At 49.6% G+C, this 13,429-nt stretch overlaps 1 protein-coding gene across 1 annotated transcript in view; it reads right to left on the bottom strand.

Annotated features, from left to right (window-relative positions):
• The window catches only part of LOC147085400 (uncharacterized), a 327,863-nt gene that overhangs the window by 153,573 nt on the left and 160,861 nt on the right, over nucleotides 1–13,429 (bottom strand). The window contains exons 4-5 of the mRNA XM_085979140.1: nucleotides 11,810–11,826; nucleotides 2,327–2,793 (exon numbers count right to left, since the gene is read on the bottom strand). Of these exons, the coding sequence (XP_085835266.1) occupies nucleotides 2,327–2,793; nucleotides 11,810–11,826 (484 nt within the window). The remainder of the gene's footprint in view (nucleotides 1–2,326; nucleotides 2,794–11,809; nucleotides 11,827–13,429) is intronic.

Raw genomic sequence — 13,429 nt, 5'->3', positions numbered from 1 at the left:
ACAAAATACGTGGAAACACAGCTTACTGTGAATATACATTTAGCTAACTGAAAGGCATTCTCTTACATTCACCTAAAGGAAGGCAGCACAGTGGGTGAGCAGGATATCGATAAGCAGGTTATTAGCCAGATTAACAGTGTGTGAATTATTGGTGAGCGGTTTAAGATTGATGACATTATTGATGATTTCTTCCATCACTTTACTATGGATTGGGAGTGGAATGATTGGGCAATGATTTATTTCTTTTATGTGGATTGGACATACCCGGGTAATCAGCCACGTTGTTGGGTAGATGAACCCCTGCCCTTCTGACTCAGAGGCAAGTGTGCTACCCGCTAGCCACGGTTGACACTTGAGGTAATTTATTCAACAACGGATGAAGCGGCAAATGACTAGTCTGGATATAACACACCCGTGTATCCTTATCATAGAATCATCGAAATTTACAGCACAGAAGGAGGTCATTCGGCTCATCCTGTCTGTGCCAGGCGACAAGAGCTATCCAATCTAATCACACATTCCAGCTCTTGGTCCGTAGCCCTGTAGGTTATGGCACTTCAGGTGCATATCCAAGTACTTTTTAATGGTGATGAGGGTTACTGCCTCGACCACCTTTTGAGGCAGTGAGTTCCAGATTCTGGGTGAAAATATTTCACCTCAGCTCCCCTCTCAACCTCCGACCAATTACTTTAGAACTATGCCCCCTGGTTATTGACCCTTCTGCTAAGGGTAATAAATCCTTCCTATCCAAACTATCGAGGCCCCTCATAATTTTATACAGCTCAATTAGGTCTCCGTTCGGCCTCCTCTGTTCCAAAGAAAGCAACCCCAGCCTATCCAATCGTTCCTCATAGCTAAAATTCCCCAGCCCAAGCAACATCCTCGTAAATCTCCTCCGCACCTTTCATAGTGCAATCACATCCTTCCTTTAATGTGGTGACCTGAACGGCACACAGTATTCTCGCTATGGCCTAACGAGTGTTTTATACAGTTCAAGCATAACCTCCCTGCTCTTATATTCTATGCCTCGGCTAATAACGGAAAGTATGCCCTATGCCTTCTTAACCACCTTATCTACCTGTCCTGCTACTTTCAGGGATATGTGGACCTGCTCTCCAAGGTCCCTCTGATCTTCTGTACTTCTCAGTGTCCTACCATTTAATGTGTATCCCTTTGCATTGTTAGCACTCCCCAAATGCATTACCTCACACTTCTCCGAATTGAATTGCATTTGTCTCTGTTCTGCCCACCTGACCAGTCCATTGATAAATTCCTGCAGCCTGAAGCCTTGTACTGCCCACCCTCCTGTCCAGCATCTCGAAAGGGATACGGCACAATTCAAACACTGAACAATTTTATAAATATCGAGGCAGGGCCTCTTGCGACTGCGAGCCATGCGTGAGCCACGCTGTAACATTCCCGTCCCGAGATCCCATGGGATCATCGCTGGTCTCCTGCAGTCACTCCGGCAGAAAGCCCAGCGACACTGACGGGGATTGGATGGAGAGACCAGCGGGTGAGACTTCCAAACTGGATTCCGTGATTCACCAGCCAGTAACAATGGGAACGTGTTTAAGAACGCCCCAAGGTTTATTACGCTTGTGGCATATGATGTCTGGATTGAGTCAGTTGCGGCTCAGTGGGTCGGAATCTCGTTTCTGAGTCAGAAGGTTGTGGGTTCATAGTCCCACTTCGGAGAATTAAACATAAAAATCCAGGCTGACACTGCCAGTGCAGTACCGAGGGAACGCTGCACTGTTGGAAGGGCAGTACAGAGGGAGGGCTGCACTGTCGGAGGGGCGGTACTGAGGGAGCACTGCACTGTTGGAGGGGCGGTTCTCAGGGAGCGCTGCAATGTTGGAGGGGCGGATCTGAAGGAGCGCTGCACTGTTGGAGGGGGAGTACTGAGGGAGCACTGCACTGTCAGGGGGGCTGTGCTAAGCGATTGCCACACTGTCGCAGGGGCAGAACTGAGGGAGTGCTGCAATGTCGGAGGGGCTGTACTGAGGGGCTGCTGCACTCTCGGATGGGCAATAACATGGGAGCGCTGCACTGTTAGAGGGACACTACTGAGGGAGTGCTGCAATGTCATAGGGGCAGTACTGAGGGAGCGATGCACTTTCAGACGGGCAGTACAGAGGGAGCGCTGCATTGTTGGAGGGGCCGTACTGAGGGAGCGCTGCACTGTCGGAGGGGCAGTACTGAGGGAGCACTGCATTTTCGGGGGCAGTACTGAGGGAGTGTTTCACTGTTGGAGGGGCAGTACTGACGGAACTCTGCACTGTCGGATGGGAAGTAGTACTGAGAGAGCGCTGCACTGTCGAACGGAACGTACTGAGTGAGCGCTGCGCTATCGGAGTTGCAGTACTGAGGGTGCGCTGCACTGTTGGGGGGTCAGTACTGAGGGATAGCCACACTGTTGGAGGGGCAGTACTGAGTGTGCGACGCACAGCTGGAGGGCCAGTACTGAGGGTGCACTGCACTATTGTGTCTGTACTGAGGGAACACTTCAATGTCGGAGGGTCTGCACTGAGGGAGTGCCGCACTGTCGGAGGGGCAGTACTGAGGGAGCGCTGTACTGTCAGAGGGGCAGTACTGAGGGAGCGCTGCACTATTGGATGGTCAGTACTGAGGGAGCGCTGCAGTGTCGGTGTGTCAGTACTGAGGGAGCGCTGCACTGTTGGAGGTGCAGGACTGAGGGAGCGCAGCACTCTCGGAGGGGCAGGACTGTGGGAGTGCTGCACAGTTGGAGGGTCAGTACTGATGGAGTGCTGCACTATCGGAGGCGAAGTACTGAGGCACCACTGCACCGTCGGAAGTGAGGGAGTGCCGCACTGTAGGAGGTGCCGTCTTTCTGATGAGACATTAAACTGAGGCATTAGTCTGTTCTCTCAGGTGGATGTAAACAATCCCACGGCCACTATTCGAAAGAGAGTAGGATCATTCTCCCTGGTGTCCTGGGCCAATAATTATCCCTCAATCAACATGACGAAAGAACAGATTAACTGGCCATATCACATTGCTGTTAGTGGGAGCTAGCTGTGCGCGAACTGTCTTCCACGTGTCCTACATTACAACAGTGACTGCATTTCAAAAAGTACATCATTGGCTGTGAAGAGTTTTGGAAGTCCTGAGGTGGTGAATGGTGGTATAGAAATGCAAGTCTTTTAAAATGATTTTGTAACATAGTGATGGGTGTGTGGATTTCAGTATCATATTCCTCATTTTCAGTCAATGCTGCTACCCGCTGGTGTCCGATAGACAGAGCAGTGCTATAAATGTACAGGGGCTGAGGGCACTGGTTCTCTCCTGCCTCTGTCAGCAGTGCCAGTGCCCGCTTAATCATTGCCTTGGGCTCATTTATCTTCTGCAGTCTCGGCAGCCTTTCCTCCAGTCTTTGGACCACACAGATGTGGAAGCCGGGCTGATGAGCTGCCGCCCAATTGCTCAGTCCACGATGGGCTGTATGTTCTTAATCTGTAGCTGACTCGCTGTGCATCAGTCTGGAGGGCCATATTCCAGGGGTGGGCGAGAACAGCACACAACCGTCTGAGGAAAGCCCTGGGGCTGACAGCGTGCTTCATTCCACAGAGAACCGCGGTTATCGGGCATTACCTGTAATCACCATCCAACCAGGGGTATCCGGGTATCACCTGTAATCAGTGTTCCACCAGGGGTAACTGGGCATTACCTGTAATCACCATCACACCAGGGGTATCTGGGCATTACCTGTAATCACCATCCCACCAGGAGTATCTGGGCATTAACTGTCTTCATTGTCCCACCAGGGGTATCTGGTCATTAGCTGTAATGACTCTCCCACCAGGATTATCCGGGCATTACCAGTAATCATCTTCACACCAGTGGTATCTGGGCATTACCAGTAATTACGGTCCAACAAGAGGTATCCGGGCATTATCTGTAATCACTGTCCCACCAGCGGTATCTGTGCATTACCTGTAATCACTGTCCCATCAGGGGTAACTGGGCATTACCTGTAATCACCATTCCACCAGGAGTATCTGGGCATTACCTGTAATCACCATCCCACCAGGGGTATCTGGGCATTACCTGCAATCACTGTCCCAGCAGTGGTACCTGGGCATTAACTATATTCACTGTCCCACCAGGGGTAGCTGAGCATTAGCTGTAATGACTCTCCCACCAGGATTATCCGGGCATTACCAGTATTCACCTTCAAACCAGTGGTATGTGGGCATTACCAGTAATCACAGTCCAACAAGGGATATCCGGGCATTACCTTCAATCACTGTCCCACCAAGGGTATCTGTGCATTACCTGTAATCACCTTCCCACCAGGGGCATCTGGGCATGACCTGTAATCGCTGTCCCACCAGGGGTATCTGGCCATTACCTGTAATCACTGTCCCACCAGTGGTATCTGGGCATTACCTGTATATAGCGTCCCACCAGCGGTATCCGGGCATTACCTGTAATCAATGTCCCACCAGCGGTATCTGGGAATTACCTTCAATCACCTTCACACCAGGGGTTTCCAGGTATCACCTGTAATCACTGTCCCACCAGGGGTATCTCGGCATCACCTGGAATACCCTTCACACCAGGGATATCTGGTCATTTTCTGTAATCACTGTCCCAGCAGTGGTATCGGGCATTACCTGTAATCACCTTCACAACAGTTGTATCCAGGCATTACCTGTAATCAGTAACACACCAGTGGTATCTGGGCGTTTCCTATAATCACCGTCCAACCAGGGGTATCTGGGATTTACCAGTAATCACTGTCACACCAGGAGTATCTGGGCATTACCTGTAATCACCGTCACACCAGGTGTATCCTGGCATTACCAGTAATCACTGTCCCACCAGGGTTATCTGGGCCTTACCAGTAATCACCTTCACACCAGGGGTCTCCGGGCCTTAACAGCAATCACTGATACACCAGGGGTATCTGGGCATTACCTGCAATCACTGTCCCACCAGGGTTATCTGGGAATTACCTGTATTCATCATCACACCAGGGGTATCTGGGCATTACCTGCAATCACTGTCCCAACAGGGGTGTCTGGGCATTTCCAGTATTCAACGTCCCACCAGGGCTATACGGGCATTAACTGTAATCAACGTCCCACCAGTGGTATCCGGGATTTGCCTGTATTCGCTGTCCCACCAGGGGTTTCTGGGAATTACCTATAATCACCTTCACATGAGTGGTATCCAGGCATTACCTGTAAGCACCGTCCCAACAGGGGTACCTGGGCCTTACCTGTAATGACAGTCCCACCAGGGGTATCCGGCATTACCTGTAATCACTGTCCCGCCAGGGTTATCTCGGCATTACCTGTAAGCACTGTCCCACCAGGGGTATCTGGGCATTACCTGTTAGCACTGTCCCACCAGGGGCATGTGGGCATTACCTGTAATCACTGCCCCACTTGGGGTATCTGGGCATTATGTCTAAGCACTGTCACACCAGGGGTATCTGGGCATTACATGTAACCACCGTCCAACAATGAGTATCCCGGCATTACCTTTAATCACCGTCCCACCAGGGGTATCCTTGCATTACCAGTAATCATGGTCCCACCAGGGGTGGCTGGGCATTACCTGTAATCACGTTCCGGCCAGGTATATCCTGGAATTACCTGCAATGGATAGCAGCAGTGCTATCCTGTCATGGCAGCAAGTATTTATCAAAATTAGCAGATAATATGAAAGGTTTGTTAGCTAGATTTATCACACTGGCCAATCCTGAGGCCACTGGGAATGTCACTGAGATCTACTGTTGGGCTCCAGTGTGGACAGTCTTGTGCTGTGGATTAATGTCCACCAGTGTCAGATTACCACGGACCAAGGAGTCGTTCACGCCATCAGCCTGGCCCAGATTCAAGCAGATGTTGGATGGAAAGACGATAGTGAGCCGACTTGTGGGGCCAGATGATTAAGGCTTTACTCTGTGCTTATATTGTGTGTCTGTACCTTGGCCTTATCCTGGGTCAATAGCAGCAATGACAGGATTAACGATGAGGAGGGACTGTGTCAGAGGTGGATGGAAGCTCGTGGCAGCGGGTTCCGAGATGAGTGGCAGCCCTGCCATTCGAAATAAAGGGGCTTTGAGGAACATGGGCCAGGAAATCGGATATGGCCCGAAAACTGGCGGAGTCATGGCTCACCACTACTTAGCTGTGTCTCGACAAAGTATTCTAAGTAGCACGCAAAATTCATGCTGAGTGCTCTTTTACATGATTATAGTGATGATCTCTGCACTAAATCCGCTGCTCATTGGTTTACCGCTCAACAGATGGGCCAATATCGGGTGCAGTCTAACTGCAAGTCATGTTTGGCATCTGCTTTCTGCACTACTTAAATGGGAGGTTCTTTAATGCAGCAGCACCTCATTATAATTCCATTTGTAGTGCCACTTGGAACGTCTCGCTATATCAGAGCGCTCTCTTGCAAGCTCAGCTTGCTGCCACCCACACTCAGACTGCTGCCACCATGGCTGTGTTTACCAGTGTCGAACGGGGCTTGCAGGGTGTCACAGCCGCTCAGCCATCTGGTCTCCAACAGATTGCTAGGAATGTTGATGCACCGCCCCGGGGGGAGCAGCATTGGGTCTGGGGAGCAGGAACCTGCTGCCCTCTCGCAGGATGACAGCATTCCTACTTCCACCTCTGCCCCTTCTCCATTGCCCTTGCTGCTGCCTGTCAGCCAGCCTAGGCTGCTGCCGCCCATGCCAAGGTGGTGCAGTCTCAGCCAGGCCTAGGGCCAGAGCTGCTCGAGGTCGTCCTGCAAAGCCATTTGCAATCTCGCCCACTGAATGTCAGCAGCCTTCCACCGGCCATTATGCAGCCACTGGGGGAGTTGTTCACAATTAACACAGGGCGGTAAGTTGAGCGGCGAACTCCAAAACACGTGGGAAGTGCGGCGGCCACCATGTTTCCCTGACTCGGGCCTTAAGGGCCTGCTGTAAGACTGCGGATTTCTAGGCCTTGAAGCTTAACATTCAGCAGCGGGATTCCTCTCCTTGGCCCAGTTGGAGCCTTTAATCGCTTTTCTCACTTTGACCCAAAACAGTTTTTGAGCTTCGACGTCTGATGGCCACTGGATGTTGGTCTTCCTTTTCATGACCATTCTCATCTTGTGGTAGGTTGAGAGTTCAGCATCTGGAATCTTCTCCAAGAAGATCAGGATGATGATATCTTTCAGCTCGTGGAAGAGCCTGCAGCTCGCTAGCTGCAGTTCCATGGAGCACCACTCGCTGTACAGGTAGTTGCGGCTCATCACAAAGGTGGTCTTCCTGCTCTGGTAGATGCTGTCCACGATGTTGTCGATGATATATTTGCCCAGCTGAAAATCTCTGTGGTGGAGGCAGATTTTGAAGCTTTGAGGTCCTCTCGTTTCCACGTTTGGCACCAACACTTGCAGAACCCAGTCTACGTCCTGAGAATTATAGGAGATAAATGCATCATACCTGTAGGGCTGCTGACTCTCTCCTCTCCCTCTGTGGTCATTCAACCACGATCAGAAAATATAAAACCCATACTTGATGTGCCAGTACCCTTTGCTGTAGAATATAGGGATGAACATGAACAAGATCAAGACCGGCACAGTTATATGGAACATGATCTGCCCAATGTCCAAGTAACAAACGCGAGTATCAAACTTGTACAAGTATTCGGTTGACCAATCTGCACAGGTTTGGTTTTTAAAATAGATAAGCTGCACCCTGGGGTTGGACAGGGACCAGTTTTGGAACCAACTGATGTCACAGGTGCAGGGGAACGGGTTCTTCCGCAGATCCAGGTAGGTCAGGGAGGGCAGGTGTTCCACAACCGTGCTATTGATGATCTGAATGGCGTTTTTCCCCCAAGAACAATGTCCTGAGGTTGGAAATGTTTCCAAAGACGTGAAGAGACATGGATTGGAGGCCGATATTTTCAAGGTTGAGTCTCTTTAGACTCTGGAGATTCTTGAAGATCCCTGGATTCAGACTGTGGATCCCATTGCAAGCATCGGTCAGGGAGAGGATTCTCAAATTGATCAGGTCTTCAAATCCGTCTTTGGACAGTGACATTTTATTCTCTCCTATATACAGGTCTCTTAAAGAGATGAGGCCATGGAAAAATTTTGGAGGAATAATGGTGATGCCGTAGGGTTGCTGGGCTTTTACTTTGAGAATGTAGAGCTTTGTGAGGTTAACAAAGGGAGATGCTTCAATCAGGCCAGTGTTGAATCTGATCCAGTTACTGGCAAAGTGCAACACTGCTAATGATGGGAGGATGTCGAAGATCTCCCTGCTGATACAGGTTATACAGTTCCTATCGAGATAAACTTGGTCAGGTTATGTAATCCACAGAAAGACTGACTGGTCAGGCTTAGAATTTTGCTCCCTTCCAGGTCCAATGTGTTCAGGTTATTGAGATTTGCAAACACCTTGCTGAAAACAATTGAGATCTTGTTGTTTCTGAGATTGAGATTCCTGAGACTCCCAAGGTTGCTGAAGCTGTGATCATAGAGTCATAGAGTTATACAGCACAGAATGAGGCCCTTCGGCCCATCGTGTCTGCGCCGTCCATCAATCCCTGTCCAGTCTAATCCCATTTTCCAGCATTTGGCCCATAGCCTTGTATGCAATGGCATTTCAAGTGCTCATCCAAATGCTTCTTGAATGTTGTGAGGGTTCCTGCCTCTACCACCCTTTCAGGCAGTGAGTTCCAGATTCCAACCACCCACTGGGTGAAAAAGTTCCTCCTCAAATCCCCTCTAAACCTCCTGCCCCTTACCTTGAATCTATGCCCACTTTGTTATTGAACCTCCTACTAAGGGGAAAAGTTCCTCTTTATCTACCCTATCTATGCCCCTCATCATTTTGTACACCTCAATCAGGTCCCCCCTCAGCCTTCTTTGCTCCAAGGAAAACAACCCCATCCTGTTTAGTCTTTCTTCATAGCTGAGGCCCTCCATCCCAGATAACATCCTGGTGAATCTTCTCTGCACCCTCTCCAAAGCAATCACATCCTTCCTATAGTGAGGCGACCAGAACTGCACACAGTACTCCAGCTGTGGCCTCACCAGCGTTTTGTACAGCTCCATCATAACCTCCCTGATCTTATATTCTATGCCTCGGCTAATGAAGGCAAGTATCCCATATGCCTTTTTAACCACCTTATCCACCTGTTCCGCTGCCTTCAGGGATCTATGTACATGTACACCAAGGTCCCTCGGACCCTCTGTACTTCCTAGGGTCCTACCACTCATTGTGTATTCCCTTGCCTTATTTGTCCGTCCAAAATCCATCACCTCGCACTTTTCAGGGTTAAATTCCATTTGCCACTTTTCCGCCCATCTGACCAACCCGTTTATATCGTCCTGTAGCCTGAGGCTTTCCTCCTCACAATTTACCACCCCACCAATTTTCGTGTCATTCGCGAACTCACTGATCATACCTTTTACATTCTCATCCAAATCATTTATGTAGATCACAAACAGCAAGGGACCCAGCACCGATCCCTGAGGTACCCCACTGGACACAGGCTTCCAGTCACAAAAGCAACCTTCGACCATCACCCTCTGCCTCCTGCCACTCAGCCAGTTTAGGATCCAACGCGCCAAGGCACGCTGGTTCCCATGGGCTCTTACCTTCTTGACCAGTCTCCTATGCAGGACTTTGTCAAAAGCTTTACTGAAGTCCATGTAAACCACATCCACAGCATTTCCCTCATCCACACACCTAGTCACCCACTCGAAAAATTCAATCTGATTGGTCAGACATGATTTACCCTTGACAAAGCCATGCTGACTATGCCCGATTAATCCTTGCCTCTCCAAGTGGAGACTAATTTTGTCCCTCAGAATTTTTCCAATAATTTCCCTACCACAGATGTTAGGCTCACTGGCCTGTAATTCCCTGGTTTATCCCTGCTACCCTTCTTGAATAATGGTACTACGTTAGCTGTTCTCCAGTCCTCTGGTACATCCCCTGTGGCCAGAGAGGTTCTGAAAATTTGTGACAGAGCTCCTGCAATCTCCTCCTTTGCCTCACACAACAGCCTGGGATACATCTCGTCCGGGCCTGGGGATTTATCCACTTTTTGGCCTGCTAAAACCGCTAGTACCTCCTCCCTCTCGATGCGAATATGTTCAAGTATGTCACAGTCCCCTTGCCCGATTTCTATGTCTACATCGTCTTTCTCCATAGTGAACACAGATGCAAAAAAATCATTTAAAACCCCGCCTACATCATCTGGCTCTACACACAGATTGCCACTTTGGTCCCTAATGGGCCTTACCCTTTCCCTGGTTATCCTCTTGCCCTTAATATACTTATAAAACATCTTAGGATTTTCCTTTATTTTGCTCGCCAGTTTTATTTCATGGCCCCTCCTCGCCCTCCTAATTTCTATTTTAAGTATGCCCCTGCACTTTTTATACTCCTCTAAGGATTCCTCCGTCTTTAGTCTTTTGTAACTGCCAAAAGCACCCCTTCTTTTCCAAATGCATTTTTGTATATCCCTTGTCATCCAAGGTTCCCTTTGCTTGTTGGTCCCACCCTTGACTTTTACAGGAACATGTTGGCGTTGTACTCTCTCTATTTCCCTTCTGAAAGTCTCCCACTGCTTTGATGTGGATTTTCCTATAAGTAGCTGCTCCCAGTCCACTTTGGCCAGATCCTGCCTTATCATATTAAAATCGGCCTTCCGCCAATTTAGAACCCTTATTTCTGGGCCGTCTTTGTCTTTTTCCATGACCACCTTAAATCTCACCGAATTATGGTCACTGTCGCCAAAATGCTCTCCTACTGACACTTCCACCACTTGCCCGGCTACATTCCCTAGAATTAGGTCCAGTACCGCCCCCTCTCTTGTAGGACTTTCTACATGTTGGCTCAATAAGCTCTCCTGGATGCACTTTGAGAATTCTGCACCCTCTAAGCCTTTCACACTCTGACTATCCCAATTAATATTGGGGAAGTTGAAATCCCCCACTATTATTACCCTATTATTTTCGCACTTCTCTGAGATTTGCCTACATATCTGTTCCTCTATCTCCCTCTGACTGTTTGGGGGCCTATAGTGCACTCCCAGCAAAGTGCTTGCCCCCATTTTGTTTTTAAGTTCTACCCATATGGCCTCATTAGAGGAACCCGCTAATATACCGTCCCTCCTTACAGCAGTAATTGACTCCTTAATTAATATTGCTACACCCCCTCCCCTTTTACACCCCCCTCTGTCTCGCCTGAAGATTCTGTACCCCGGAATATTGAGCTGCCAGTCCTGACCCTCCCTCAACCATGTCTCCGTGATAGCAACAATATCGTACTCCCATGAGTTCAACAACAACGTCAGTTCATCCACCTTATTTGCAAGACTCCTTGCATTAAAATAAATGCCTCCCAGCCTTGCCATATTCCCTTTTGCCTTCACATATTTGCTCTGCCTTCCCAGCTGACTTGTTTTTTCCTCTGTATTTGGCTGTAAATCACCCCCTACTATAGCTCCACTCTGTATCCCATCCCCCTGCCAAGTTAGTTTAAACCACCCCCAGCAGTGCTAGCAAACCTCCCCGCAAGGATATTGGTCCCCCTCTGGTTCAGGTGTAAACCGTCCGACTTGTACAAGTCCCACCTTTCCCAGAAGCAGACCCAGTGATCCAGGAAACTAAAGCACTCCCTCCTGCACCATCCCTTTAGCCACGCATTCATCTGTTCTATCTTCCTATTCCTATACTCACTAGCACGTGGCACCGGGAGTAATCCAGAGATTACAACCTTTGAGGTCCTGCTCTTTAATCTTCCACCTAGCTCCCTAAATTCTTGCTGCAGGACCTCATCCCTCTTTTTACCTATGTCGTTGGTACCAATGTGGACCACGACCTCTAGCTGTTCCCGCTCCCCCTCCAGAATGCCCTGCAGCCGCTCAGTGACTTCCTTGACCCTGGCACCAGGGAGGCAACAAACCATCCTGGATTCACGTCTACGGCCACAGAAACGCCTATCTGTTCCCCTTACTATAGAATCCCCTACCACTATTCCTCTCCCACTCTTTTTCCTCCCTTCCTGGGCAGCAGGAGCACCCCCAGTGCCAGGAAGTTGGCTGCTGCTGCCTTCCCCTGGTGAGTCATCCCCCTCAACAGTATCCAAATCGGTATACCTGTTTGAGAGGGGAATGGTCACAGGGGTCTCCTGCACTACCTGCCTGCTTCTATTGCTCCTCCTGTTGGTCACCCATTTCCTTTCTTCCTGTGCAGCCCTTACCTGCGGTGTGACCAACTCACTAAATGTGTTATCCATGACTCTCTCTGCATCGTGAATGCTCCACAACCCATCCACCCGCAGCTCCAGTGCCTCAATGCGGTCTGCTATTAGCCGCAGCTGGATGCATTTCCGGCACGCGTGATCATCAGGGGCACCGGCAGTGTCCCTGAATTCCCACATAGAGCAAGAGGAGCATAACACGGGGCTGGACTCTCCTGGCATGACTTACTCTTTAATTAATTTAAATTAATTCACTATCACCAGTTAAAGATATCTCTAAGGCGCTTGTATAGTCTACCAACAGTCCCTGCTACACCAGAAAAGACCCTTGTAACTATAAACTACAGAGTTAAAGTTTAAAAAAGAGAAATACTCCCCAACCAATCACTTACCTGCTCCCTGGTGACGTCACACTCTGATTACTTTTTACCTCTCTCCCCGCTGCTGAGTTGGTGTGCCTCTCTGCTCCCTGCTCCGAACTGGTCGGGCCTCGGTACTCGCACCAGTTTTTATACCGGGCTCACCTCGCTGCTCCCTGCTCCGAACTGGTCACGCCTCGGTACTCGCGCCAGTTTTTATACCGGGCTCACCTTGCTGCTCCCTGCTCCGAATTGGTCGGGCCTCGGTACTCGCGCCAGTTTTTATACCGGGCTCACCTCGCTGCTCCCTGCTACGAACTGGTCGGGCCTCGGTACTCACGCCGGTTTTTATACCGGGCTCACCTCGCTGCTCCCTGCTCTGAACTGGTCAGGCCTCGGTACTCGCGCCGGTTTTTATACTGGGCTAACCTCGCTGCTCCCTGCTCTGAACTGGTCAGTTATGAGGTTCTTGTCGAGTCGGAGCTCCTGCAAGTTGGTGAGGTTAGAAAAGGCAGCCTTGTTGATAACAGCAATGTTGCTAATGTTCAGCTTTAGCGTCCGGAGATGGGGAGCATAAGAGAAGGCGTGACTATAAATGGTGAAAATCCTGTTGTAGCGAAAGTTTAGAAGCGACAGCTTGGGAAACACCGCGACTGCCTTCCCATCCTTGTAACAGGAATGTAACTTGTTGACTCTGTTGTGCTCGATAATGAAAGAAACAACTTGCTTACTTTTCGATGCAAATTCCAAGCAGGCCACAGATGTGAGGAGATTGTGTGATAAATCCCAGCTGGTGATGGGTGGGCACTGGGATAGGGAATGGGCAGGGAGG

This window comes from Somniosus microcephalus, unplaced genomic scaffold, assembly GCF_052327205.1.
Source record: "Somniosus microcephalus isolate GS21.2 unplaced genomic scaffold, FLI_Smic_1.0 unresolved_chr8, whole genome shotgun sequence".
NCBI classification, from domain to species: Eukaryota; Metazoa; Chordata; class Chondrichthyes; order Squaliformes; family Somniosidae; genus Somniosus; species Somniosus microcephalus.
This window is presented reverse-complemented; position numbering and strand designations above follow the sequence as displayed.